Here is a 26,309-nt window from a genome sequence, read left to right as displayed (position 1 = left end):
GGGGTACCTGCAGGATCTTTAGTAATCGTAATAACAAAATCTTAACTAGTGAGAGGCATCCAACAAGTACTTTATTTTCAAACTTCCTCTAGCCCAGTGCTTAGCCCAGAACATGACGGACACAGAAGGAAAGCCACGCTAGACCTAACAATACCGGGCTATCTGAAAGCAGGAAACCGCTTCCCTTCTTGTCTGTTTAAATGTGTACCTGGGGTTTACAAACACAAACGCGCCATTGTGAAATGGCCTAGGGAACTCGTTGGCTTTGACAAAGGTTCCCATTTACAGCCAGACTCGCTGAGGTTGTTCAAACATATCACCTAAAGAACAGAGAGATTCTTAGCAATGAAAACACTTAGGCCTGCCTGCTTTCTGGCCACGTGTGCTTCTGTCCCAATACAGAACCGTTCTTAGAGTCTTTGTGCCATCTGTTTCAGGGTTTGTTTAGACTAAGTGTAATGATTTCATGCCAAAAGTGCATGAAAGTGATGTTTTACTCTGACATTCAGTGACAGAATTCTTGAATAAATTAAAAGAGCAGGAAACATTCATGTTTGTAATGGTCTTTTGCTTTCAAATGCTACACAAATGTATCAGTCATATATATATATATATGAATACACACACACCCTCGCTCCTTGCAGATGGCTTTGTATTACTCCGGTCCAAGCTCAATCATGGATGCAGAAATGAAGAAACATACTCAGCTTAATAAATGCCATCCTTGCTAAGAAACCCCCAGAAACCCATCAGCCATCTGGAAGCTCAGGGAAGGCAGAGCCAATAAATCAGTTGACTACAGCGGCCCGCTCCTTCCCAGCAGGTAGAGCCACAAAGGAGAGCACTCCCATGATCCAGCAACCGCTTGTCTAAGTCGAAACTAGAAAACACAGGCACAGTGAGCTGAGCTAAGAGCATCGTGGCAACGGGACTGGGGGCAGGGCTGGGGGAGTCTTTCAGCAAGAGATGAGACCACAAACTAGAGTGTAATTAGAGAGGAGAATTCTCAGAGCAGATAAACACTAATGGCATAGATCACAGGCTCTCTGGCAGCTGCTTCTAGGAGCACAGAGGAGAGTGAAACCAGAGAAGCCTGTGGATGTTTCTAGAAACGCACTCATCTGCAGCAAATGCTTCATAGTGCTAATATTCGTATTATTCAGAGTATGAAGACCCAGGACATTCTAGTAGCTATTACACTTTCCTCTCAAAAAACAAACAAACAAACAAACAAACCATCATCTTGGAGTTTCATTTTTGCTTTTCCTGGTTGTTCATCTCTACTGGAAACAATAAATCTTATTCTAAAATCCCCTTAGCCCTCCAAGTAGAGCTCACATCTTTAAATCACAGACCTTGAGAGAGAAAGGCAGGACAGTCACATGCTCAAGACTAGCTATCTTACAGCTACATGAGGAATTCCAGATTAGCCTGAGCTACAGGGGAGAGATGGGGGGGGGAGGAGAGGAGAGGAGAGGAGAGGAGAGGAGAGGAGGAAGGAAGGAAGGAAACAAAAGTAATCAAATGACAATTATAAATACCAGATTAAAAAATAAATAAGTAAAAATCCCTCCGTGCGATGCTGAGGTGCACACTGTAATCCCAGCTTGCAAAGGCTAAGACAGACACATTATGATTTCTGCCTGGGTTTCATAGCAAGACCCTGGCTTGCTGCTGTTGTTTTTGATTAAATCCCTCAATGCAAACTCAGATACCTAAGGATTCAACTTAAGATCCTTGGCAATTACTCTCGATAACTTGCAGTTTTTGTTTCTTTCATTGTTTTTTAAGAAGTTGTTTTAAGAGTCATGGTATGGAGCTGGAGAGATGGCTATGCGGTTAAGAGCACAGACTGCTCTTTCAGAGGACCCAGGTTCAATTCCCAGCACCCACATGACAGCTCACAACTGTCTGTGACACCTCTTTCAAGGAATCCAACACTCTCATACAGACACACACATGCAGGCAAAACAGTAATGTACAATTAATTAATTAATTAATTAAGAGAAGTCATGGTATAAACTTATGCTATAATCACTTTGAAAAGATTTTTTAGATAATAAATTGAATTTACATAAAAGCTGATTTTTTTCTTAAGTTAAACTCCATGACAAATTAGAAACGTGGCTTCTCGGGTCTAGATTCAGGGTTAGTGCATCTTAGATGGATCTGCTAACGTAGACCACGGTTTGTGTATGTATACCAAGCACACCTTGGCTAGAGTTCATTTTGGTCCATAACACTCCCAGACTAACAAGGGCAAGAACCACCTCTTGCTACATTAGGCCCCAGGGACTCAAATCTGGATACTGAGGCTCACTGGGAACCTATTGCCAAAAGGGACCACTGCAGACATCCCCGAGACAAGAAATAAGTTATGACACTGTGTCATGATCTACTAGGATGCTCTACCTCTTTGGATTTAACTCAAGATGAGCTAAACACACAGCTCCTGTAACAGGCCTGGAATGGATAGCATGCCAAAGCTTTCACTGAAGGTTGGAAGGAAAGAATCGCTTGAAAAATGTTGGCAGGCTGAAAGCCGCAAAAGAGGAAGGGGAGGCCTGGGTCTCAAGCCAGGGTAAGGCTGAAATCCAGTGAAAGCCAAATTGTGGAAGCAGGGTCTCCCACAGGCAGCTGAGCACACAGACAGCCATGGTTCATTTGAAGCCCAGATGGGGGAAAGATTTGTATTCCAACCCTCTTCCTGAACCCCTCCTATCTTTTGCCAGTTTGTCCCTTGAACTGACCAAGGCAGTTGCTAGAAGTCAGGAATGTCTGGGAGAGGCAGTCAGCAAGGCAGGGCATAGAACAGGGTAGAGGAAAGTGGAGAATGGTTCTTGTGTGCCAAGCAGCAAATGAAAACATCTTCCCTGAGAAAACAGGATGTTACCCAAATGCCAATAGCATCATTTCATTGCCAAAATGTACGAGTGGCAGAGACGATATCTGAAGATGGAATATCCCAAAACTTCACATCTGTGTTTTGTAAGTGTTAATTGATGCCAATACAGAACAGTTCATCTTATCCAGTTATGAAAAAAAATCTGACATAACCTTAGTTCTAACAGTGTGCTGCAAGTGAAACCAGTCAAAGTTGAGCATCCCATTGATCGTGTGCCCTTTTAGATTGGGAATGGTTGGTAATACGTGCATTACAAACTTTCTAAGCTAAAACTATGTCATATGAAGCAAATAGGAATTGGTATAAGCTTTCTTGTGTATGCACAGGTGTAGTGAGAATTCTTAAATTTTGCCTTCTTTTAAAAACACAGAAATATTGTAAGAATATGTTTTCCTTTTAATCCAGGTGTGGGGACATGGGGCTGCATCACAGAAGATGACTATGATTTGCCTCGTGCTCTAGCAGAGGCATGGTTTTGCCAGCTGAGGTTAGTTTCTGTGATTATGTGGTGTTTGGAGTTCTGGGAACTTCTCAGAGGGTACATAAATGCTGGATCCCCAGTTGGCTGGGTGGATTGTTGGTTGGTTATTGATGGTCACAGTTTAAGTAGTCATGTGCAAAGAAGAAACAACCAGAAGAAAAAAATTAGATATCCTGACAGCGAAGACCAAACTTGCCCCCAAGAACCTTTATGCCCCTAATCAGACAGAAATAGTCTAATGATAATGTCACCCCCTTTCCAGCCCCTGACTTTATTTGGGGATCTCTCTCCTTTGCTCTCTATTCTTTGTTCTCTCCTATCTAGTGTTGGGGGATTGAAAAGGTGGGAAATGGTGAAGGGTGGAAGAAGAACCCACAAATTGGCAAAAGACAGCTACATGTAGGTAGACTCGTGTAACACACACACACATGTCTACCTCTCCTAAAGGCTGCCACTGCATCCAGATGCCCAGCCTCCACACTCTTGCAGCTGCCACTTCTGTTCCCTGTCACTGATGGTTCGGCTCCCTGTTGTTGTTCATCTCCCATGCCTTTACTGAACCATGCCCATACCTTGAACATAGACTTTTCATTAAACTTGCCCTCAAATTACCCAATGAAACATTCCCTCTGCTTCTTCTCAGGCCTCTACTTCATCCATAGCAGCTTATCTGGTTCTTTGCAATCAGGCCCTTGCCAAACTCCGCACCCTCCCCCACACTTGTTCCCAACTCTGCAGTCTTCTGTCAGCTCTCCAGATTAGACTCAAACACCAACCAGCATACAGGTGGGGGTTCCAAGATGTCAGTGACATGTTGTAAGTCAAATCCTGGGAAAGCAGGTAGACCTACTGAGACAGGGGCATCACTGAAATGTCCTGCCAGCAACACCCTACAGAGTAGGAGGAAGGCAGATGGAGGGAGACATGGGAGTTGAAACTGGGATCCCTGTAGTGACTGCAGAAGGAGGCTAGCCTCCACCTAAACAAGCCCTGGAAGTAATGTGCCCTAAGATAAGACATAAGCTCAAATAAGACAGTTTTCTTTCACAAAGGCATTCTTGGGAAGAATTTTAGTTGTGAGCTGTTAGCAATGAAGACCCCTGGATCAGGAAAAATGAGTCCTTGGATCCTGAAAGGAGGATCTTAGGGAATACTACAACAACCACCAAAAATTTCTCACCTAAGAATTTATTGAAATGGAGTTGGGGGCCTCTTTCAATGTTAAAATGCTTGCTTAGCATGTGAAAGGTTTTGAGTTTGACCCCCAGCCCTGAGGATAGTGTGTGTGTGTGTGTGTGTGTGTGTGTGTGTGTGTGTGTGTGTATAAATGTATATGTTACATTTAATATATATTACATACACATGTTATGTGTGTATATACAATGTAATACATACTACAAATATAAGCGAAAGGTAGGTACAAAGATGTTTGTTAAAATCTATTTATAATTGGAAGAACAATAAGCACAATCTAAAATTCTAATAAAGTCATGGGAAACTGATTAGGAAGTGTAGTGGATCTGAAGATCGTAATATCATGTAGTTGCTAAAAGAGTAAACAACAAAAATAGAGACCTCAGTGTTAGAGAACTTGGCAATGTGGAGCCCTTCATTCAATCCCTAGTACAACAAAAATGTCATAAATAAATAAATGAACTAAAGAAATGATTTATAATGAACATATTATTAAATGAAAAGCAGAATACAAAAATGCCTTGCTGAAACATGTCTTCATGTACAAAGGTGTATAAATGCATAGAGGAAAAGAGCAGAGCACCCAGGTAGGAACTAGTCACTGCCGGGTGGTAGGACTACATATGACTTCTAGTTTCTTCTTTGTAGGATTTTCATTTTACTATATTAGCAATCAACATACCTTGAATGCATAACAGGAAGGAAACAGTAAGTTGGGTGTTTAAAGAGACATTGTGACTGAGACTGAACAAAACAATATCCAGCTCATTTGCCCTAGATGTTTTTATTTAATTAAAATTAAAACCCAGAAGGGAAATACATCATTACTCACTTTGATGCTACCGGGCAGTCTGCTCAGTTCTTTCCTTCGTCATCTTCCCCGGCTCCTTCCCATGCCCTTGACTAGAAGCCTTTCTGCTCTGCTTAAAATTCAAAGACCTCTGTAGCCTACACCTCCACTTCTGTGTCATGCTGAAGATCTGAAATGTTTCTGAGGCAAGGCTCAGCCCAGCCCATACGTATTCCATTTGCACACTTACGGTTTGAGCAGGTTCTTTGTTACTATGTCACCTTTACCCTCGGCCCAAGTGTCAAAGCATCTCTACGTTTCCTTAACAACAAATGCTAGCACTAGCTACCATGATCCCATCACAAAGAACCCAAACACTCATGCATGCTATTGCACTGTGGTGGCCAAGAGGATTGCATCTCATGGCCCGAAGTCACTGAACAGGCAATCTACATGATAGCTTGTGGTTCAGGTTTCTTCACCTGCACTGGCAGTGTAGCCCAATGAGTTCTGCATTTGCATAGATAACCCACTCCAGAACCACCCATGGATGAAGCTCGGTGAAATGAGTTCCCTTGGCTGGAATGTCTAAGCCTCAGCAGCAAAACCAGGTGACTATAATAAGATAAAGTGGAGAGAGATCATGATAGCAATGGCAGGGGCCACATAGGAATGTACTAAGTGAAACCCTATGACACATGTTGGTATTTCTATTCTGACTTCTAGGAATCACACCCGGTACACCAATGTTAGACACATGTTCTACCACTGAGCCATGGCTCCAACCGTATAAAAGCCCTTGGGTAGGGGCAGACGTGGGGTTGCTCACTAATAGTTTCTACCCAATCCTGATCAGAAAGCTATTATTAACTTTTTTCGTGTTCTGTTTATTGTATGTCTCTGCCTGTAAATATTTAGGGGTCTTATGTCCCATAAATATGGAAGCAGAAAGCTGTGTGTTTGATTGGCAGCACTATTTTAGCCGCAGATAAAAATATTTCTGTTAGAAGCTGGAGAGATGGCTCCTGCAGAGGACCCAGGTTCTATTCCCAGCACCCACGAGGTGGCTCACAACCACCTACAATACAGTTTCAGAGCATCTGACATTCACTTCTGGCCTTTGTGAGCTCTTGCCAGCAAGCAGTGCACATATACACTCAGACACACGTATTTACACATAAAATAAAGTAAATAATTTTTAAAATTATTATGTTGGGCATAGTAGTTCACGCCTTTAATCCCAGCACTCAGTAGACAGAGGCAAGCAGATCTTTATGAGTTTGTGGCTAACTTGGTTTACATAATGAGTTCCTGGTCAGTCAGAGACACATAGTGAGTCCCTGACTCAAATAACAAACAAACGAACAAACAAATGAATGTGAAAATATAAATACTTATTTCTTGTTCATTTGTCTTGATGAAAACGATAAGAAATGAATGAAGGAAACCTCTTGTGTGTGTGTGTGTGTGTGTGTGTGTGTGTGTGTGTGTGTGTGTGTAGCAGGGCTGTATCGACATTGACATCGACCATACATTCTTTGGAAACCCTTTCTCTAGAGCCCACATAAGGACCACACACCTCAGCACTTCTGCCTGAATCACTGTTTAAATGCACACAGGGCCAGGTGTGGTGTTGCACAAAATAATCCCAGCACTGGAGTCTGGGTAGGACAGTCAGGAGTGCAAGGTCATTTCCAGCTACATATTAAGTTTGGGGTGACCTTTCATTACCTGAGACTCTGTCTCTAACAAGGGACTAGAGATATCGCAGTAATATGATTGCAATGAAAACATAAGGACCTTCAGTGGCAATGGTGGTGGTGGTGGTGGTGGCAATAGTGATGATGTGCTGCTGCTGCTGTGTGTGAGTCTGTGTGTGTGTGTGTGTGTGTGTGTGTGTGTGTGTGTGGTTGGTATTCAAGGAGGACAAAAGAGGGTGTTGGATCTCATAAAACTAGAGTTACCCAATGCATGTGAGCCACATGTGGGTGCTGGGAATGAAATCTGGGTCTTCTGGAAGAGGAGTTTGGAGGTTTGAATAGATTTGGCCCCCACAAACTCGTGTGTTTAAACGTTTAGCCCATGGGGAGTGGCACTATTAGGAAGTGTGGCCTTGTTAGAGGAAGTGCGTCACTGTGGGGGTGGACTCTGAAGTCTCCACCCATGCTCAGGCTCTGCCTAGTGTGAATGAGACATTCCTCCTGACTACCTGTGGAAGACAGTCCCCTTCTGCTGCCTGTGGATCAAGATGAAAAACTCTCAGCTCTTCCAGCACCATGCCTGCCTGCCACTCTGCTTCCCATCATGATGTTAATAAACTGAACCCCTGAAACTGTAAGCCAGTCCCAATTAAAATGTTGTCCTTTACAAGAGTTGCCTTGGTCATGGTGTCTCTTCATAGCAATGGAACCCTAAGACAAATAGCCAGCACACTTGCCCACTGAGCCCAAAATCTGACCTCATGTGACATGTGACAGTCAAAACACAGGAAGACTTAAAATACATCATTGCAGGTGTGATGGCACTTGTCTATAATCCCAGCACTCAGAAGATGGATGCAAACTGGTCAAGCATTCAAGGCCACTCTTGGCTACACAGCAATTCTGAAGCTTATGATGCCTGAGATTCTGTTGCAGTAAGTTAATAAATATCACACACACACACACACACACACACACACACACACACACACACACACTTAGCTTCAGTCTGTGTTTAAAAAATATATATGAAAACAATTTTCTGTTTAGAGGTTGGTATGATCACCAAGATATCCAACCATGTGTATTCAAATATTCCAAAATATAAAATACAACCCCTAAGGTTTTCAGATAAGAGATACACAACCTGTAATAAGTAGATACAAACCCTAATACATACTGATAAGCACAGCAGCAATTGTAAGATCATACAGGGAACCCTCGTTTCCTGATTGCATTTGCACCCGTGTCTCAACAAGTGTTGAGACACTAGCTGTCTTTCATAAGCTCCATGAAACAATTTAAAATTGTTGTACTGTGTTTAATTAGAAAGTCAATTATGTTGATTCATCAGAAGAAATCTCTCCCAAGTCCTCACTAAGTACAGGAGGGTAAAAAACACCAAGTCACTGACTAAAGATGATGGTGTCTCTAGAAATAATAAAAGTGAACTTGTCTTCGTTTTTGTGGGCTCAGCTTAAAAACTCGATGCCCAAGTGTCTGTGAGTTGGAGAGCAAGTTTACGTAAGCTTGGGGAAAGGAAAGCCCATTCTCAATCGTGGAATTGTCTAAGCGGAATGGAATCCTCTCGTATTTATAAACTAGAAAGTACCTGGTCGAGTGAAATCGCTCAAAAGCCCAGAGATGCTTCCAAGAGCCTTGCAACTGGTTGATGGATGCAGACTGGAATCAGGATCTTCTGGAAAGGGTGTCTCCAGCGTTGGACAGGGGTGATTCATGCAAAATCCATACAGCCATTCAAACAAGACCTGCTGTGGTAGGACCACACTTCCTGCTCAGAGGTACCATTCAGCTAAAGAATGTCCTTGATTATTTATTCACCAACTCAAGAGAGCACAACCCTCCGTGGATCTCCATGCCTTCAGGGAAGACATTCCTGCACACAGAGCAGAGCCACAGCACTGCGATGCCCCTTTGGGTAGGAACCAAACTGGGCTGGGAGAAAGTGGCCACCTCACTTACCTCTATTCACGCCCCTGGTGAAAAGGTCTTTGCTGAGCACAAAGATTTGGCCCAGCCCGCAATTGAAATGATGGCAGCATTGCTCGTACCCACGCCCAGCATTTAGTGTCTCAACTTTGCTGTGCTTTAGAATCATCTGCTTAGCTCCTCAAACCTCCGGAGGACTGGGCTCCACCCAGACCTGTTTATCAGAGTCTCCTGGGCAGGGAGAAGTATGAGTATTTTCTCAAGTTTCCCAAGTGGCCCTGCTGTGTGCTGTCATTGAACCCCACTGTTATAGCTGGGGAGGTTCTTCTCTAATGCAAAGAGGTCCTGAGAGACCAGTCATTTAGAAATAGTCCCAACTTCTCTTCAGACCTAATAGACTAGCAGAGGTCTGCCCTTCCTCTTCCCAGCTACCCTGGTAATAGAGTATGAAAGTAATCTATTTCACTTACCATCCATTGCTTACCTACCCTCTGCCATAGCCCAAGAAATGAGGAAGGCAGATTCTTTCAGGGAACAGCAATGTTGACAGAAAAGTCATAACGAATTTTTCTGCCCTAGCAAGAAATAATCCTGCCAGTGTGTCCATTCATTGCAATGGGCCAGATTTCGTACTGAGGCTTTGTGTGTTAACTTGTTTGAGTCTGTACCCACCCCATGAGATAGGTCACATTACTATCAAGCCCATCTGACAGGCAAGACTCCGGGGTAACAGAAACGTTGGGCCCTTTGGCTAAGATCTTTTAGCATTTGGTAGCAGGCAACAAGCTGAAAGCCAACAGAAGCCTGGATCGACCACCCTCACCTTGGTTACATTGGATGGATGCATTGAAGTATCATGAAGCCACAGCCAGGGGTGGTGTCTAATGCCTGAGTTCAAGGCCAACATGGACTGAATACTGTGTTCCAGGATAGCCTTGGGACAGAGAGAACTTGTCTCAACAACAACAACAACAACAAAGAATGTGATCTGAGTTCAGGAGTGGGGTGGATGGACCTGGCAGTAAAGTGCTTGCCTTAGAGGTGGAAGGACCTGAATTTGATCATCACGATCTACATTTAAAATGTTTTTAATTAAAAAAAAAAAAAAAACCCTGATGGTGGTTGGTACTATTTCTAAATGGCTGGTCTCTCAGGAACTCTTCCTTTGATTTAGAGAAGACCTTCCTCTATCTCTAGCAGTGGTGGTACATAATCCACCACGCTTGCAATCCACATGCTGGGAAAGTGGACACAGGTGACTCTCTGGGGAGCAATGGTCAGCTCAGATCAACCCACTCGGCAAGCTCCAGGTAAATAGTGCCTAAGGTTGTACCGTGACCTCCACGAGCATACACACACTTCTCGTGTGCACTTGCACACACAGATACACTTGCATGCATGCCCACACACACACACACACACACACACACACACACACACACACACACCACACACCACACACCAGAGAGAAAAGAAAATGAAAGAGTCACACAGATACGAAAAAGAAGGTATTTGAAGGATGGTAAGCAGTCTGATGTGGCTGAAGATGGGCTGAAACTTGGGACTAGGGTCAGATTGGAAAGGGCCTTAAGCACTGGAAGTGGGGATTCCTGCTCTTGTAGGCAAACGGCAGCCATGGTATTAAACTAAGGAGCGATACTTTGGGGGAAGGGGCAAGGACAGCTAGAAGGAGAGAGATGAGGAGGACTCACAGCTCCCAAAGGTCATGACAGCTAGCGGTGGCAGGGACGGACAGATTGAGAAAAACCACCTAGATGCCTCTCACTTAAATGACAGATTTTTCAGTTCTAGAAGGTTGAGCCACGAGAGAAAGGCATCTCTGGTGTGTGAGCAGTGACTTGGGCGCGGTGGCCTGACTGGAAGAGCCGATGTCTGTGGAGAGGAAGTGTAAACCCATTCTGCAAGTGTGCCTCTCACCAAGCTTCCTTGCTGCCAGTTGCCAAGAGGCGGGACAGCTAAAGTGCCTCAGACCCTTCGCTCTCGGAGACAGTTCCTTTCCCGTCAGAAATCATAAATATGGAAACTTCCTACAGTTTCTCAGATGTAAACTGACTTTAGAACTGAGTTTTAATCTGAAGGGTAATCAAGAAGCAAGCACCCCAAGATGGTGAATTTTGACCATCATACCAAAATTAGAAAAGAAATTCTTTATACTGGATAACTGACCCGACCCTAAGTGGGGTCTATGAAAAGGGAAAAATAAAAGATACGCACATTTGTCAGATGCCCGAATGGTGTAAGGTCTGTTGAAGGACAGTGGTGATCCTGGGTGTGGTTCAGGGTGTGTTTAGTTCTAACCATGTCTTTTACATCTTTACTTCATGACACCGTGTCAAACACTTCTTGCCTCTATTGTCTGCTTTTGTGTGCCATGTAAATTTTGGTGACGAAACACTCATTCATTGCTCATTCATTACTCAACTTCTCAACTTAGCCATGAGTTACATGACCAGAATGTAAGTGTGAATACATAAACTGTAGCCATGAAATGAAGAAAGAGATCTTTTCTTGTAACTAGGAGAGAGCCCAGAGTAACTTAAAACAGCTTTCAAAAAACAGTTCTTCAACTACCAATCACTGTCTTTTTTTGGGGGGGGGGGTTCAAGACAGGGTTTCTCTGTATAGCCCTACTGTCCTGGAACTCAGGCTGGCCTCAATCATTGCAAGGCAGAAAAAGACATTTGATCCCGTGGAACTAGAACTACAAGTGATTATGAACTGGGAGTGCTGGGAATCGAACTCAAGTCCTCTGAAGGAGCAGCTACAGCTCTTAGCTGCTGAGTCGTCTCTTAGCCCCTGATGTTTCCCTTCTTAAATCTTTCTCTCACTTAGGATGTAGCTCAGAAGTGCCATGTTTACTGTCATCCACAAGGCCCTGGGTTTGATTCTTAGCACTACAAAACAAGTATACTAAAATGAAGATACACTTCCAATTTTGGTTCCTCTTTAATAAGCATTTTTGGTCAAACTTGCTATGATGGGGCTGGAGAGATGGCTCATTGGTTAAGAGCGTTGACTGCACTTCCGAAGGTCCTGAGTTCAAATCCCAGCAACCACATGGTGGCTCACAACCATCTGCAATGAGATCGGGTGCCCTCTTCTGGTGTGTCTGAAAACAGCTACAGTGTACTTACATATCAATAAATAAATAAACAAACAAACAAATAAATAAATCTTTCAAAAAATAAAAAGATCTTGCTATGATGGTCAGAGCTCAGATTTCAAAGCAAAGCCCTCTGTCTTTTGCAGATAAAGACTTTGTGGTCCTAGGAATTTCTCCAAGCAGCTGTTCCAATCCCAGCTATACCTTCAGCCTCTTTTGCACTTTTGATTTTGAGGCAGAGTCCCACTTAAATTGCCCATGCTAGCTTTGAACTCACTCTGTGTACAGACAGGCCTTGAACTCTCCAGCCTCCTGCCTCAACCGCCAAGTAGCTAGGATAAATGGCCTGGTACCATTCTCTGTGTGTGCCTGCCTGCTAGCCTGCCTCCGACCCTGTCCCTGTCTTTCTCCTTCTCCTCTTCCTACTATCCCTCCCCCTCCCACTGCCCCTCCCCCTCTGACTTTCTTTTAGAAGCAGCTGTTGATTTGGTTCTGTGCCTTAGTAGACTGTCCTCTTAACCAAGGGCCACCATGCACACTGAGTGCCAGGTCATTTATTCAAAATATCTGTCAAAATGAACATAATGATCTCATCCCTTTTCTACCTGACACTCGGACATGGCACTTTGTGTCACAGCGTTCCACCCCTGGCCCCAGAACTCCCCTTTCTTCTCATAAAGCAAAATGCACTTAGTCCTTCTCTAACAATCCCTATAGTCTTTAAAAGGTCGCCACTGCTATTGCAACATCTCTTCTGGGGACCTCTAAAAAAATCAAAAAGCAGGGCACATACTCACAATATACAATGGGGGGGGGCAGTTAACTATTTCCATTCCAAAGACAGAGGGACCATAGCAAAGGTCGTCCAGACAAACAAAACCTAAACCATCAGAGAAAGCATTAAATCCAGCGACTCCACGCCCAGCGTGGGGGAGGGGGGGGGGTCACTCACGATAGAATCATCTCAGCATCAGGTTTCAGTGGCCTAGCTGTTATTTGCTGTGCTTATACAAGCCCACCAACCTACCCAACCAAGCCGCATCCTGGGGTCTCCATTGCGATGTAAGATTCACCTTCACAGCTTCACACAACGACCACTCAAGGCCTCTCCTACTAGGAAATCTGACTCTGCCACCCATTGCTTTCTGAAACCTTAGCGCAAATGCTCCTGCGTCTCTTGTGCCTGCGTAAGCCCCACGGCCAAGTTCTGCTGCCAGCTTGAGATGTAGCATTGAGCAGAGCCTAGGAGCAGAGCCACGGTGACATCCATGTGCTGACCCCAGGGAAGCAGTTTTCTGGGTGGTTATTTTGAGCTGGGGACCGCTTGATCTGCATTCTTAATTCAGTCTCTCTCCTTTCGGGTGAATTAGCATTTTTATAACTTGCAGCCTGCAGTGAGTGGACTCTTGCCCCAGTGCAAGGTAACAGGTTTCTTTTTCCTAGTGCTAATCTCTTTAACATTTACAGCTGCCTGCAGCCTTGCCTTGTCTACAACCTTCAACAGCTTTCTTGGCCAAAGAGCCCATTTTCATATCTCCCTGCCCCATTTGCTTCCCTTTCTGGCCTCATAAGAATAGTGAACAGAAACAGATAGACTGACTGACTGCTATGCTGTCTTGAGATCCTGCACTAAGCGAATTACCTTTCAGTTCCACCTTACTTGTGGTCCCAGAACCCAGGCAGAACGTGGGCAGGTTCTTTGCGAGACCACAACTCTGTGTTCCTCTCTAAAACCTCATGGGCTGAGACTGTCAAGGTGTTCTTTAGCATCCTGGCTTTCCAAACTGTCCCCAGAATAGCTCATGAAGTAAGCTAGGGCTTTTCTAGTTCCAAACTCTTCCATATTCTGCAAAGCAGCTCTGAAGACCTAGGAACCACATGGTCAGGTTTATTGCAACAACAGCTCTATTCTCGGTATCAACTTCCTGTATCCGTTATTTTATTTATGTGCTGTAGTTATTAATACCTAACAAAAAAATAACTTAAGGGAGGGGACGTTCAGCCTCACAGTTAAAAAGCATAGTCCATCATGGTTGGGGAGAGTTGTCATGAGGAGCGTGGGACAGCTGGATGCTGCATGCCCACCGTGAGGAGGCAGGGAAGGATAGGTGTAGGAGCTTGTTACCCTCCAAGCAGGTCTTCCCTTCTTAAACCTCTCTAGACGTGTTCTTTTTTTTTTTTTTTTTTTTTTTTTTTTGGTTTTTTTCAAGACAGGGTTTCTCTGTATAGCCCTGGCTGTCCTGGAACTCACTTTGTAGACCAGGCTGCCCTCGAACTCAGAAATCCGCTTGCCTCTGCCTCCCAAGTGCTGGGATTAAAGGCGTGCACCACTACGCTGGGCTTCTAGACATGTTCTTATTGGCACACCTAGAAGATTGTTTCCATAATGATTTTAAACCTAGTGCAGTTGACAGTGTAAGATTCGCCAGCATAGTCGTCTAACCCTCTGGGCAATGAAGTTAGCTTTGGACTGGAGGAGCATCCACTGTGTCGTGGTACACAGAAGGCCCCGGAAGTACAAATACTCCCATGAAGAAAGAGCTGAGACACCTCCGTGGCCCCTCTGCTGGCTGTTTCACCTTCTTCTTCACAGCCTCATGATCAGCTGACCAAGAAAGAGAAGACTTGGATCTGCCTCTACACAACATGCTAGCACCACACAAACACAGACAGCGACAGCTTTCTAAATATCTCTAAGACATTCCTGGTGGTCATTGGTGAATCAAAATGTTCCCTGTGGGCAGAATTACAGGCAAAGAACCTACTGTTTCTATTCTTTTTTGGAAAGAGTAATGACCAGAGATATCCATCCATAGTGGCTCACGGGCTGTGGCCAAGTATTGGACTAGATAGACTTTGAGGATACATGAGTTGAAAAAATGGTATGCAAAAAGTTCTAGGAAAGACATAGATGTGAAGAATGTGGTGTTTTTGTCCCATGTAAAGGTTGACCTAAAGGTACCCTTGGAAGGATTTAAATAACCAAGAAAGCCGACGACCCACTTTGTAAAGCCCAAACAGATTCCTATACTATCCATCCCTAGCACTGACTGCTGAGTTTATAACCAAAGTAGCCAAAGGATCAGGAGTTCAGAACCATGGTCCTGGATGCCACCCTGGCCAGAGCCATTGTCCAGTGCTCATTCTGCTGCAGCAAAGGCCACCACTCAGTCCCTAGCAGTCACCATTCCGCAGGCTGGCCCACCCATCACTGGGGGGAAGGATACTTATGTTGAGTCTCTTCCATCACAGGAGGGGCGGCTGCATTTGGTTCTTTCTTGGATACGTAGATGTATTCTGTATATGGACTTGCTCTTTCTGCATGCTCTCTCTGACCAGACTCTCACCCATCCTTGGTCCTCTCTCGTGGTAGTCCACACTGTATTCCTTCTCACCAAGGAGTTCACTTTGCAGCCACTGATGTGTGACAGTGGGCTCATGGTCAAGAATTAGCTGAACTAGTCAGATTCCATATTATCCTGAAGCAGCTGGCCTAACAGAAGAAAAACATCCTTTGAAAAAGTATTGTCATGCCAACTAGAGGTAACACCTTTCAGGGGCTATGTCTTCCTGGGAGCTATGCATGTGCTAGATATGGTGCCGTTTCTCCAATGGTCTCATGGACCCAGAATCAACGGTGGAAATGAAATTGGCACCACTATTACTCCTAGAGATCCACTAGCAAAAATGTTACTTCCTGTCTAAGATCCATGCCCTGCTCATCTACAAGTCTTGATTCTAAAGAAAGACTAATTCCAACCAGACTAGGGCCTAGCTCAGTGATCCAGCATGGTCCTGTGAGGCTTTCGGTTCCAGCCCCAACAATGCAAGTAACAATAAAAAAGAAAAACGAGGAAGAGGAAACTTCCATCAGGAGACACAGCCAGGATCCCATGGAATAAGAAGTTGAGACAGCTTCCAGTCACTTAAGGACTCAAACTTCTGCATCAAAATATGAACAAAGGGCTTGTTCTAGTCAACAACGATCCTGGTTACCAAGGAGAAATTAGGTTGCTACTATACAAGGGAAGTTAAGGCAAAATAGGCTTGAAAAACAGACCTTTAAACCAATCATAGTTGTCACACATCTTAATCCTACAGCCTGGGAGGCTGAGGCAGGAAAAGGCCAGAGGCCGTAAGTTCCAGACTTGCCTAGGAAGTGAAACATTGTTTCAGAAAATGCAAGGCAGGGCTGGAGAGATGGCTCAGAGGTTAAGAACACTGACTGCTCTTCAAGAGGTCCTGAGTCCAATTCCCAGCAACCACATGGTGGTTCACAACCATCTGTAATGGGTTCTGATGCCCTCTTCTGGTGTGTCTGAAGACAGCTACAGTGTACTCATACATAAAATAAATAAATCTTAGAGAGAGAGAGAGAGAGAGAGAGAGAGAGAGAGAGAGAGGAAATGGAAGAGAGAAAAGAAAGAGGGGGGAGAAGGAGGGGAGGGAAAGGGAGATGAAGGGAGGGGCAGTGAAGGAAAATCTTAGGGATTCTCTTGCTACTACCATGCCCTGTGATTAATGTCCAGAGACAGCTATAACAAACTTCAAATGAAAGCTTGGGTCACTCTGCCAGTCTAAGATCCACAACTAGATGAAGTGCTTATGGGCAGAAAGGAAGTCCGGGATTGGTGAGGAAGAAGAAAGCTGGAAATACTAGCAGTAGCCATGTGGCCTGTAAATTACATTCTCCCATCGTATCTACAACTGACAAGATTTAGTAATAATTTTCAGTAATATCTAACATAAATCACAGGATACTAAGAGTGAACATAAGTGACACACATCTGTAACTCTAGCTCTCAGGAAACAGAGGCAGATGTCCATGAGTTCAAGGCCAGCCCAGGCTACATAGTATGCCTAAGTCACATAGCAAAACCCTGTTTCAAAACAAAACAAAACCAAAAAACAAAACACAGAAAAGCTGGGTGTGACGACACAAGCCCGGGGCTCAGGAGACTGAGGTAAGACCACCCTAAGTTTGAGACCAGCCTAGGCTACATACAGAATGAGACAGTTTCCAAAACAAAAAACAATCAGACACTTAAACCAAAGTAGGATGAATGAACGACACTGGCACTTCTGGGAAATGTTTCTGTTTGTGTGCAAGACACTTCTCTACTAGAGAGAGGCTATTGTTCATCTGGAGACAAAACATGCTGAGACAATGAACTGTGGTGACCAGTTTACATGTCAATAAGTAGTTCTCAGTTACCCCCACACCAACCTAGTATACTTCATATGGCTGCGGAGTGGGGTGCAGCGGGGAGGGCAATCTGTAGACATCATTGAAGAGAGCTCCAGATCATCTAAGTCTTAAAGGGTAGACCTGAGGTTTCTTATGGAACTCTGCCTAAGAACAGCAGTTTCCAGCCTGCCCTTTCTGGTGGTCCCTGAATCACAGTAAAGATGTTAGGAATCCAGGAATGTGTTTGATATATGGAAAAAGCAGGGGAGAGCCAATTTAGAAAACCAAAGTGAGGTGTAGACCTCTGGGCCGGTAAGAGAAAGTAGAGGTGACTTAGAAGCTGTTCATTCCACGAAAATTTCCGCTCATGTTCTCCCACCAACACCTGTCATTCAGGTCTAAGGTTCAAGGCCATTGTGGGTTCTCAATCTGTGGTCCCAGAGCCCTGCCCTGCTGGTGTTGTCCTAAGAGCCCTGCCTGGCAAACCAGAGACCTCTCATCTCAAAGACTCTCTCCCCAGCCAACTTCATCAGTCATGGGTACCTTGGCACACAGCTGGCTCTCAGTTGCTGAGCAAGTAGGTGTACAACCTTAAAAGCTTAAAGATGTCAACTAGAGACAGGCGTGGAGGCACACGCCTTTATTCCCAGCACTTGGAAGGGGGGGAGCAGCTTTGGGAGGAAACCAAACCTGCTGCTAGCTGGCCTTTCAAAAATAGACAGCATGTAATGTTCTAGTTAGTAGAACAAGATATATCCCTTAACAGCCATGATCACCCATAATTATTGCTCAAGAAACACTTTAAATTCAACAGACTGGGGGCTGGAGAGATGGCTCAGTGGTTAAGAGCACTGGCTACCCTTCTAGAGGTCCTGAGTTCAATTCCCAGCAACCACACAGTGGCTCACAACCATCTGATACCCTCTTCTGGTGTGTCTGAAAACAACTTCGATATACTCACATACATAAAATAAATAAGTCTTTTTAAAAAGTAAGTAAATAAATTCAACAGACTGCTCTCTCCGCCATTTCTTTCTTTTATTTACAGTTTGTGTTCAATGCAAATCAATTCCATAACATGAGAAGTTACTATGAATCAAAGCATAAATACACAAACACAATTTACAATCAAATAGATGTACAGCATTCAGGTGTGAGGCAAGGGGAGTGTTCATTCACACACACAGTAGCTTCGGGTCTGTGAGCTCTCCTTCTTCCCAGGAAGGTTTCTAAAGATGGAGAAAATGACTCTGGTTATCAAGACTACTGTACGGGTAAGCATCAGTGTGTGACCATGCGAACAAAAGATTTTTTTCAGGAAATGTCTAGGTTTTAGAAGGTATGTGTATATCAAGGAAATTGGAAAAACTTACGGTAGAACCAAGCCCCCTTTCAGGCACAGGACCAATAACTATCTAAAAATATGAATGGATAACCAAAGTATTCCAAACGTGGCTATTCTGATCCACCGTTTGTTTTTCTCTTAAAAAAAAAAAAAGTATGTACAGAAATTGTATAAAAGACTTTGTGAATTCAATGAGAGTTAGCTTCCAGTCTTCACATCCCAAATGCTGGGTTTACAGTTTTGGCTCCTTTGCATATTTGCCTGTAGAATTAAGACTCATAATTTTTGCCTTGCTAACAGAACACACTTTAAATTATGAAAAGCCCTCAACATATACCAAAGTAAAAGACAGCATTTTGAAATTAGCCAAGGCCAACATGATTCTGCTCTCTGGAACCAGTGTACTCTAGTGAATTTGGTGCTTGTGGTGAGTGAGAAACGACAATGGGAAATGTCTACTGTTTGACTTTTGAAATCAGATTTATTCAGTGGTGGCTGGACTTGGGGATGGGTTCCAATCCACCATTGCCTGGCACATGTTAATTACTAGTAAAGGTCAAATACAATGTCAGACCTAAAGCCACAGGAGGAGGATGCAAAACGTTCAATTCCAAAGAGAACAGTCAGAGTTCAACAACATGGAACTTTACCTAGAGCTTACGGTATTAAATTAGTAGTAACGAAACAACACATTGGGAATTTAAAGCAACGCCTGGTAGTTCCTTCCAACATATACATAAAGAGCATCAAAGAAGCTTTCGAATATCACCTAACTGCACTATGGCCTTATCGGTCAGATGAATCAATGACAAAATGGGTCTCCATTCCGCACCCCGTCCTTATCTCTACATCAAACCTGTGCCCAATTTCAAGTGAGAGTTTTAAGTGTCCACATTTCCTAAGCCACATTCAAGGAAATCACATCAATTCTGAATGCTGTCTTCATCTTGGGATGTAAAACTCCAGCAGATTCAATAGCGGCATCTCTCTTCTCTCAAACCTTTCACGCGTCCTTTAATCCCGTCGAATTTCGAATTCTCCGTGTTTTCTGTTGAGATATGGTAACAGCCAATTCGAGGTGGACCTGTTTCTTCCTGATCACATTGGACTTGTGGTTGCCATTTGGGGTAGGTGTAGAAGATGGGGAAGTAGAGACGTTTCCTGGCCTGAGTCTCTAACAGTAGAGATGTAGAAGAGAGAGAGAGAGAGCCAGGAGACCAGCTGTGGACTGCAGGGAGCTGCCACCCCCTCTGGTGGTAGCGTTACTTGGATTTGGGGAAGCAGAAATATTCTGGTTACCGGGAAACGGTGCAACAGATGTTTGGTTGCAGTAAATCTAAAATAAATAAGGAAAAAGAAATCACAGATAAATTTCAGAACCATCCACAGCTATCTCCATTTGCACTCTGTAATAACACTCAAGCAGATAATAGTCTCTGTAGCTGCAGGTAGAAGCCAAACACAGGGTCTTAGGGACACTAAGTATTCACGCTCCACCACTGAATTACACTCTCCAGTCCCTGATCCGCCCTAAGACTCTTTTTTCCCCACATTGTTCTCTTAGCCGCATTTCAAATTCTGAATTCCTGAAATCATTCTCGCTTGAAATCTCACCAAAATAATTCTCTTTAGTTTTAAAAACCACCGCCATGGATACCTAAAGAATGCAAATAGTAACAACAAAAGTTCTTAAAGCCCAATGTGGTGATTCACCATCTCAGCACTTGGAAAGCAGAGGCGAAGAGTCAAGAGTTCCAGTCCCGCCTTGGCTACATGAGACCGTCGGTCTCAAAAACAGAGTTCTCCAGACTGCCAAGAGCATAAATGTGTCTAGTTCTGCACAGTGTAATAAAGTAGCTGGTTAATCCGGTTTCAGATACTATATGGATTGGCTAACATTGCAGGCTAGGTTTCCTATTTCCCTAGACAAGGGGATATTTTAAAGTTGCTTAAAATTTTTGAAACTGTAATCGAGCCAGGTCAGTGGTTCTGATCTGTAACCCTAGCACCAGAGAATGAAACCCGAGAGATCTAGGCCTTAAGGCCAGCCTGGGTTTTATGCCTAGACTCTGTCTCAAGAAAATAAAACCTGGGCTGGAGAGATGGCTCAGAGGTTAAGAGCATTGGCTGCTCTTCCAGAGGTTCTGAGTTCAAATCCCAGAAACCATATGGTGGTGGCTTACAACCATCTATTATGAGATTTGATTCCTGGAAAGAGAGAGAGAGAGAGAGAGAGAGAGAGAGAGAGAGAGAGAGAGAGAGAGAGAAGAAAATTTGGGTGTGGCCAAGAATTGTGGCATACACCTTTAATCTTGGCACTCAGGAGGAAGCAGAGGCAGGCAGGTCTCTCTAAATTCTAGTCAACAACAACAACAAAAACCCAGCCCAGTCAGCAGTTCATAGTGGGGCTTATCTCAAAACCAATCAAAACAGGGGGAGGGAGGCGTAGGGGCCGTGTGTCTGCATGGTGACTTGCGTGGTGACTGAGATCTAAGAGTTTGCTGGACCACACAGCCTGGCCTGATATGCTGAGTCTCTGGCTTCACACAGCCTGCTTTAAGGAAGTATCTTAACATTTAAAACTGAAAAGGACATTGGGTATCCTATCTGCTCATTTGAAATCTTGAAATTATAACCCTTCCCAAAACCTGAAAAAAAAAATGTCTCAAATTGAAAACTGGGAGCTGGCCACCCTAGGGATGTCGCTCAGGGGCCAGGCTTCACTGCCAGCGCCAGAGGTTAGCAGCAACAGTGATTAATTTAATCTGCATTTCAAATAAATATCGGAGACTCCTTGCTCTGCGGCAGAAGGATTTCAGTTAAAACATCCTCCCTTTCACATAAGGCGGGGTTTGGAGTTAAATTTCACCAGCTCATTGCCTGGTGACTGACTAGACGCTGTGACCGAAACCAAGGCTTTCCCTGTGTCCCAGCAACCTAGTGGCACATTCACCGCTGCTTTTGCAAGCCGTGAAATGCACAGTCCGGCGAGGCACGTGATACTCTCCTTTGTCATGGAACAAAGGCTGATCCGAGTTTTTAGCCCTCACTGAAAGGAGGGTTTGCCAGGGCTTGCTAGAGCTTCCGATTACAAGCAAGAGAGAGGGCGACGTGGCACCCAGCAAAGAATCTAGCCACACGTACTTTCGGCGGCCCCTTGATAAGCCCTCCCACATCAGCACCTTTTGTTCTACAGGCGTAAGGTCATTAACCAAATATTGACTGAAGAAATGTGCAAATTGTGTCCAAAGTAGATTAGCCACACCTGATCCAGTCAATTATACTTACTGGGTGCCTACTGTGTGTAAGAGAGCTTGTCCTATCGGGAAGTGGCATTCACACAAAAAGGAAAACATTAATATGCTAAGTTGTTTAAAACAGGGAGCCTGTCTTAGGGGTACCGGAAAGTAACCGCTCTTCATTTATACAAAGAGCTTTTAGTACAGCAGGTGACAAAAAAACTAAATAATAATAATAATGATGATGAAAAAGGAGCCCAATGTTCAGTCTGAGTCTAGAGGTCCTCTCTAACACCATCAACAAAATTTTACGTTAATTATTAAATTGGCATTAAACAGTTTTTCTCCACCAATCTCCCTTGATTTGTTTAACCAACACCTCCCTCTCAACATTTCGGGGGGGGGGGGCGCCCTGGGGAGAAGGGAATCTGAGTGAGACCAACCAGTTTCACGATGCCCAGCCCCTCCTAGATGGGGGATCGGGTGAACTGAGAAAGGCCCCGGGGCACAGTCAACCCGCAGCGAGAAGACAATGGGGTATAGTTACCCTGCCTGAGAAGGGGAAGACGAAGCGCGCCTCAAGCTCTTGGGCTGCTCTCCCAGGTGAGCCCGGACCCTGGATCTCTAGGGACCAAAAATCCGGCGCTCCCAACTTTTCAGGGGCAAAAAGCCCTAGGGACATCCCTAAGCGAACCAACCGCAGTGAAAAGCTACAGTCGGATTCTCTGAGTCCCGTCCCAGTCTCTCAGGCTCAGCTCCAGGTCTCATTCTGGGCGCGGCGCCTTCACCCTAACGCAGCTAGAGCAGCGCCACCCATGGCGTTGGGGGGCAAGATCTGTACCCGGGACAAATCTAAGAGAGGAAGCGTCTGTGGACTAGGACAAAGCCTGACGGAGAATCGGGACACTACAGTCCTGCCCTCCGTCTCTATAATGCCCGGGGATTCTAGGTTGGGATGGGGCTCCTAAGGTGGCCAGGGATGGAGGTGTGGGGTCGCACCGCGAGAGTTTGTGCAGTCGGGAGGTCCCTAACTAAGCTTCAAGACCTGTGGGAGATAAAGCCACAACCAGGGCTTCCTGGGTGATCTCCAAACCAGTTTGGACGGTGGAGGATGGGCGTGTGCCACGCTCCCCCGAAGGGGACCGTTCCCTCTCTTTGTGTGGTTCGCAGGGAGCGCGAAGACCTTCCGTGAGAAGGGAAGGGGGCGCTCTCTCGAGGGAATCCACACCACGAGTTCCCCAAGTCAGTTACACAAAATTCTCCCCCTACCCCAGTGCCTGGCCGGAGGCAAAGACTTTGCCCCTCCTACGCGCGCGCGAACACACACACACAAGCCCCAGGACGCGTCTCCAGTGCCCAATCGAGAACAGGGTCTCACCTGCGTGGGTAGGAGCAGTGCCAGAAGCAGCAACCCCAGCCCTAGCCTGGCCACCATCGCTCTGCCCATGTCCGCTCCGTCGGCGCGCGGCGCGACTCTCTAGATGTTCGGTAAGTGGAGATCTGCTAAGCTCGCGCGGGCGCAGGCAAGGTGGGGAGCGCGGCCGGCCGGCGGGACCTTATATACCGGGACAGCCACAATAGCCGTGACGTGCGGCGCCCGCCCACCCGTGCTCTCCTCCTCCCCCGCCGCCTCCCCGCCCCCACCCCCACCCTCCTGTGCGGCTCTCACGGCCCCTCCCCCGCCGCCTGCACCGGCCCGGGGTGACTTGGGATGTCCCGGGGCGGCCAGCGCGGCAGGTGGGCGGGCGCCCCGGGCTCTGGCACAGCTAGGGTTTCCCCGGGCAGGCTGCATGCACAGGCGCAGGCGACTCCCACACGGGACCTGGGGCGAGCACACGAACCACACACGCCGGCCGGCCCAAGTTTCCTTTGTTTCCCCGGCCCTGCCATCTTACCCCCCAACACGAAAAGTCGAAGCCGCGGGCGCCGCGCAGACTGCGCGGAGCTCAGGGCTGGTTTTTGTCAAGTGCCGGCTGCAAGGGGGAACGGGACAGGCTTGGCAGGTCCCCGGGCCGTGGTGCGCGGGGTTGGCGAGGAGGAGACCGGGCGTCGCCACGCACTGTCCCTTGGCGGCTGCACGGCAGGGATCGCCAGGATCCCGGGCCCCAGCCGTGAGTATGCTCGGCTGGGCGGCCGCCCCTGGCTGCTTGCTTTGTGTTTTGAGTTCCTCTAGTGCTGCATCAAGCATCGCGCACCCGGCCATACCCGGGAGCATCCAACCGGACCTAGGCAACAGCCAGCTGCGCTCGGCCACGGGGCGGGACATTGCGAGGGACTGGGTTTCGGTCCCAGTATTCTCCACGTTTCTGGGGACGTGCTTGTTCTGCCTCTGTGGCACAGTACTTGCTCAGCGTTCGAACGCTTTCTTATTCAAGCCATTTCCACCCATAGTTGCCTTTAAGTAATTTGACAAACCGATTCAGAAAGATTAGTCATCCGTCTGTACATTTTAGTGGAATCTTTCTTTCGACCTTCTTTTGTGAAAACTTCAAAGCAAACTTTAAAACAACTTAGTGGTAGAATATTTTCTAATCTTTAATCACAGGGTTTAGGACCTTCCTATTTAAAGTTTAGCCCACGTGTTTTACAGACCTTAAAGCAAAACAAAGCAAACCTAGCAACGGTGGAAATTTGTTTAAATTTCAATTTTTGCAGAACAGCCTCGTAAAAACAAAGTTTTATGGCAGCAAGCTGACAATGGACTCCACAGTCGTTGGTTTGTGGCTGCCTGAGCCTTACCAAGTCAGCCACAACCGCTCAGTAACTTTCCACGTGTGAGGTGTGCTTGGGCGCACAGGAATTTTTGTATAGCGCCAGTGAACTTTCTGTTTAACAGTTAGCACACTGTATAGAAAGGTCGTTCTGTGCCCAGCAACGGCGGCGCTCCTCTCCCAGGGTGGCGCAAGGACTGACTCAATAGCGCCTAACCCCAAGGGCGCCGTCTTCAGAGTTTCTTCAGGACAACAGGCTATGGGGCTACTCCTGGAGTTATTCCTGGCTTCCATTTGGTTTGGGGGTTTTGTTTTGTTTTGTGCCCTAGGCTTGTTTTTTCTGCCCCTCAGTTCTCCATTCTTGCCCCTCCTTCCTCCAACTTGATCTCTCTCCCCTCCCTCTCGGTATTAGTTTAAGGAAATGTGTTGGTGCCGTAGTTAACAACACAGCCTCTGGAGCCAGGTATCGGCCCAAATGCTATGAGACATTCTTTTTTTTTTTTTTTTTTTTTTTTTTTCTTTTTTACTTTGGACAAAAAGCTGGGGCTGCTTCTTCTGTAAAACGCAGGTGATGGTGACACTGTAACCGATGTGTTATTAAGCAATTAATGTACACCAGCTGTGATAGTGCATGCCTGGAAACCAAGCTCTAAGAAGGCACAGGCGGGAAGATCACTCACTGCAAGTTCCAGGCCAGCCTGGTCTACATGAGCAAGTTCCAGGCTATCCAAGGTTACGAAGCAAGGCCCTATCTCAAAAGCAAACACAAAAGACTGCTGTGTCTGTTGCGCGCTCCAGTGCCTAGCTCTTAGCTCTCTCCCTTGGCATTTGCTCCTTGGCTGGAGGGAACAGGAAACAGAAAGCAGTTACCTTCCCCGTTTACCTCTCTGTGTGATTTGAAAGAAACAGCGAGCTGAGCCGCAGGCTCGCTCCTATGTGGTGTTTTGTTCCGTTCTCCACCTGTGCAGAATCTCCCGGGGAACGGACCGATTCTGTGTTTGCAGGATGTTGGCCATTCTGTGCCCAGAAGGGGGTGTCCTGACCTATGACCCCTGAAGCCTCAAGTGTAAGAGCCCCGCTCTGAGCTGGCTGCTGGTGAGCTGTCCTGCTCCTCCAGCTTTCCACGGTTCGCTTTTCTCTTAGGCAACAAGAGCTCAAGCTGCCACTAGAAGGAATCTTAACGTTAACCCCAGTTCTTCTTTAGAACATGACCAATTTACACTTTCTGGAGAAGCTGTAGCATGGAGTGGTTTTGAAACTGATTGTTCATGTATTAATATGTGTGTGAACGGTGGTAACTAGTAAGGTCAGTTTTCTCTGGTTTTCATGGAATTGCCTATGACGTGCTTTCTGGTTGCTGTTTGACAATCGCTGTGTATCTTGGGCTGGCCTTGAACTCGGATTCCTCCTGCCTCAGCCTCCAGAACGCTGGGGAAATCACCGCATTCTGGACATTTTGGATGTTGGTCCTGTCCTGGGTAAGACTGTAATGGCAGGGCATACAGTTCCTCTGTGCTCAACGGAGAGGAAGGCTGGCCACCAGACAGGTGCAGCACTCAAGAGACTCTGGGTCCAGCCTGTTCTGCCCGTTCCTAGGATCCTGTCTGACTTCTCGTGAGCATCCCCACCTCCCAACGCCTAGAGTACAACGCCTGTCTGGTGGACCCACATGCAAAGGATAA

At 45.9% G+C, this 26,309-nt stretch overlaps 1 protein-coding gene and 1 long non-coding RNA gene across 2 annotated transcripts in view; both read right to left on the bottom strand.

The window, feature by feature from the left end:
- Nucleotides 1-9,190, bottom strand: part of F930017D23Rik (RIKEN cDNA F930017D23 gene) — a 37,488-nt gene extending 28,298 nt beyond the window's left edge. The window contains exon 1 of the long non-coding RNA NR_033558.1: nucleotides 9,054-9,190. This is a non-coding gene — a long non-coding RNA (RIKEN cDNA F930017D23 gene). The remainder of the gene's footprint in view (nucleotides 1-9,053) is intronic.
- Nucleotides 9,191-18,351: 9,161 nt separating this feature from the next.
- Nucleotides 18,352-23,448, bottom strand: Cd24a (CD24a antigen). The gene is made up of 2 exons (NM_009846.2): nucleotides 23,295-23,448; nucleotides 18,352-20,013 (listed from the first exon to the last, which is right to left on the bottom strand). The coding sequence occupies exons 1-2, from the start codon at nucleotides 23,361-23,363 to the stop codon at nucleotides 19,852-19,854; spliced, it is 231 nt and encodes a 76-aa protein (NP_033976.1). The 5' UTR covers nucleotides 23,364-23,448; the 3' UTR covers nucleotides 18,352-19,851.
- Nucleotides 23,449-26,309: the final 2,861 nt, after the last annotated feature.

The sequence above is a fragment of the Mus musculus genome, chromosome 10 (assembly GCF_000001635.26).
Source record: "Mus musculus strain C57BL/6J chromosome 10, GRCm38.p6 C57BL/6J".
NCBI classification, from domain to species: domain Eukaryota; kingdom Metazoa; phylum Chordata; class Mammalia; order Rodentia; family Muridae; genus Mus; species Mus musculus.
This window is presented reverse-complemented; position numbering and strand designations above follow the sequence as displayed.

What these genes read in the sequence shown, in the direction of transcription:
- Cd24a (NM_009846.2), bottom strand. Translation starts at nt 23,363, where the DNA reads ATGGGCAGAGCGATGGTGGCCAGGCTAGGGCTGGGGTTGCTGCTTCTG. An exon ending in CACTGCTCCTACCCACGCAG is followed by an intron (nt 20,014 to 23,294) that starts GTGAGACCCTGT and finishes TATTTATTTTAG; the next exon opens with ATTTACTGCAACCAAACATC.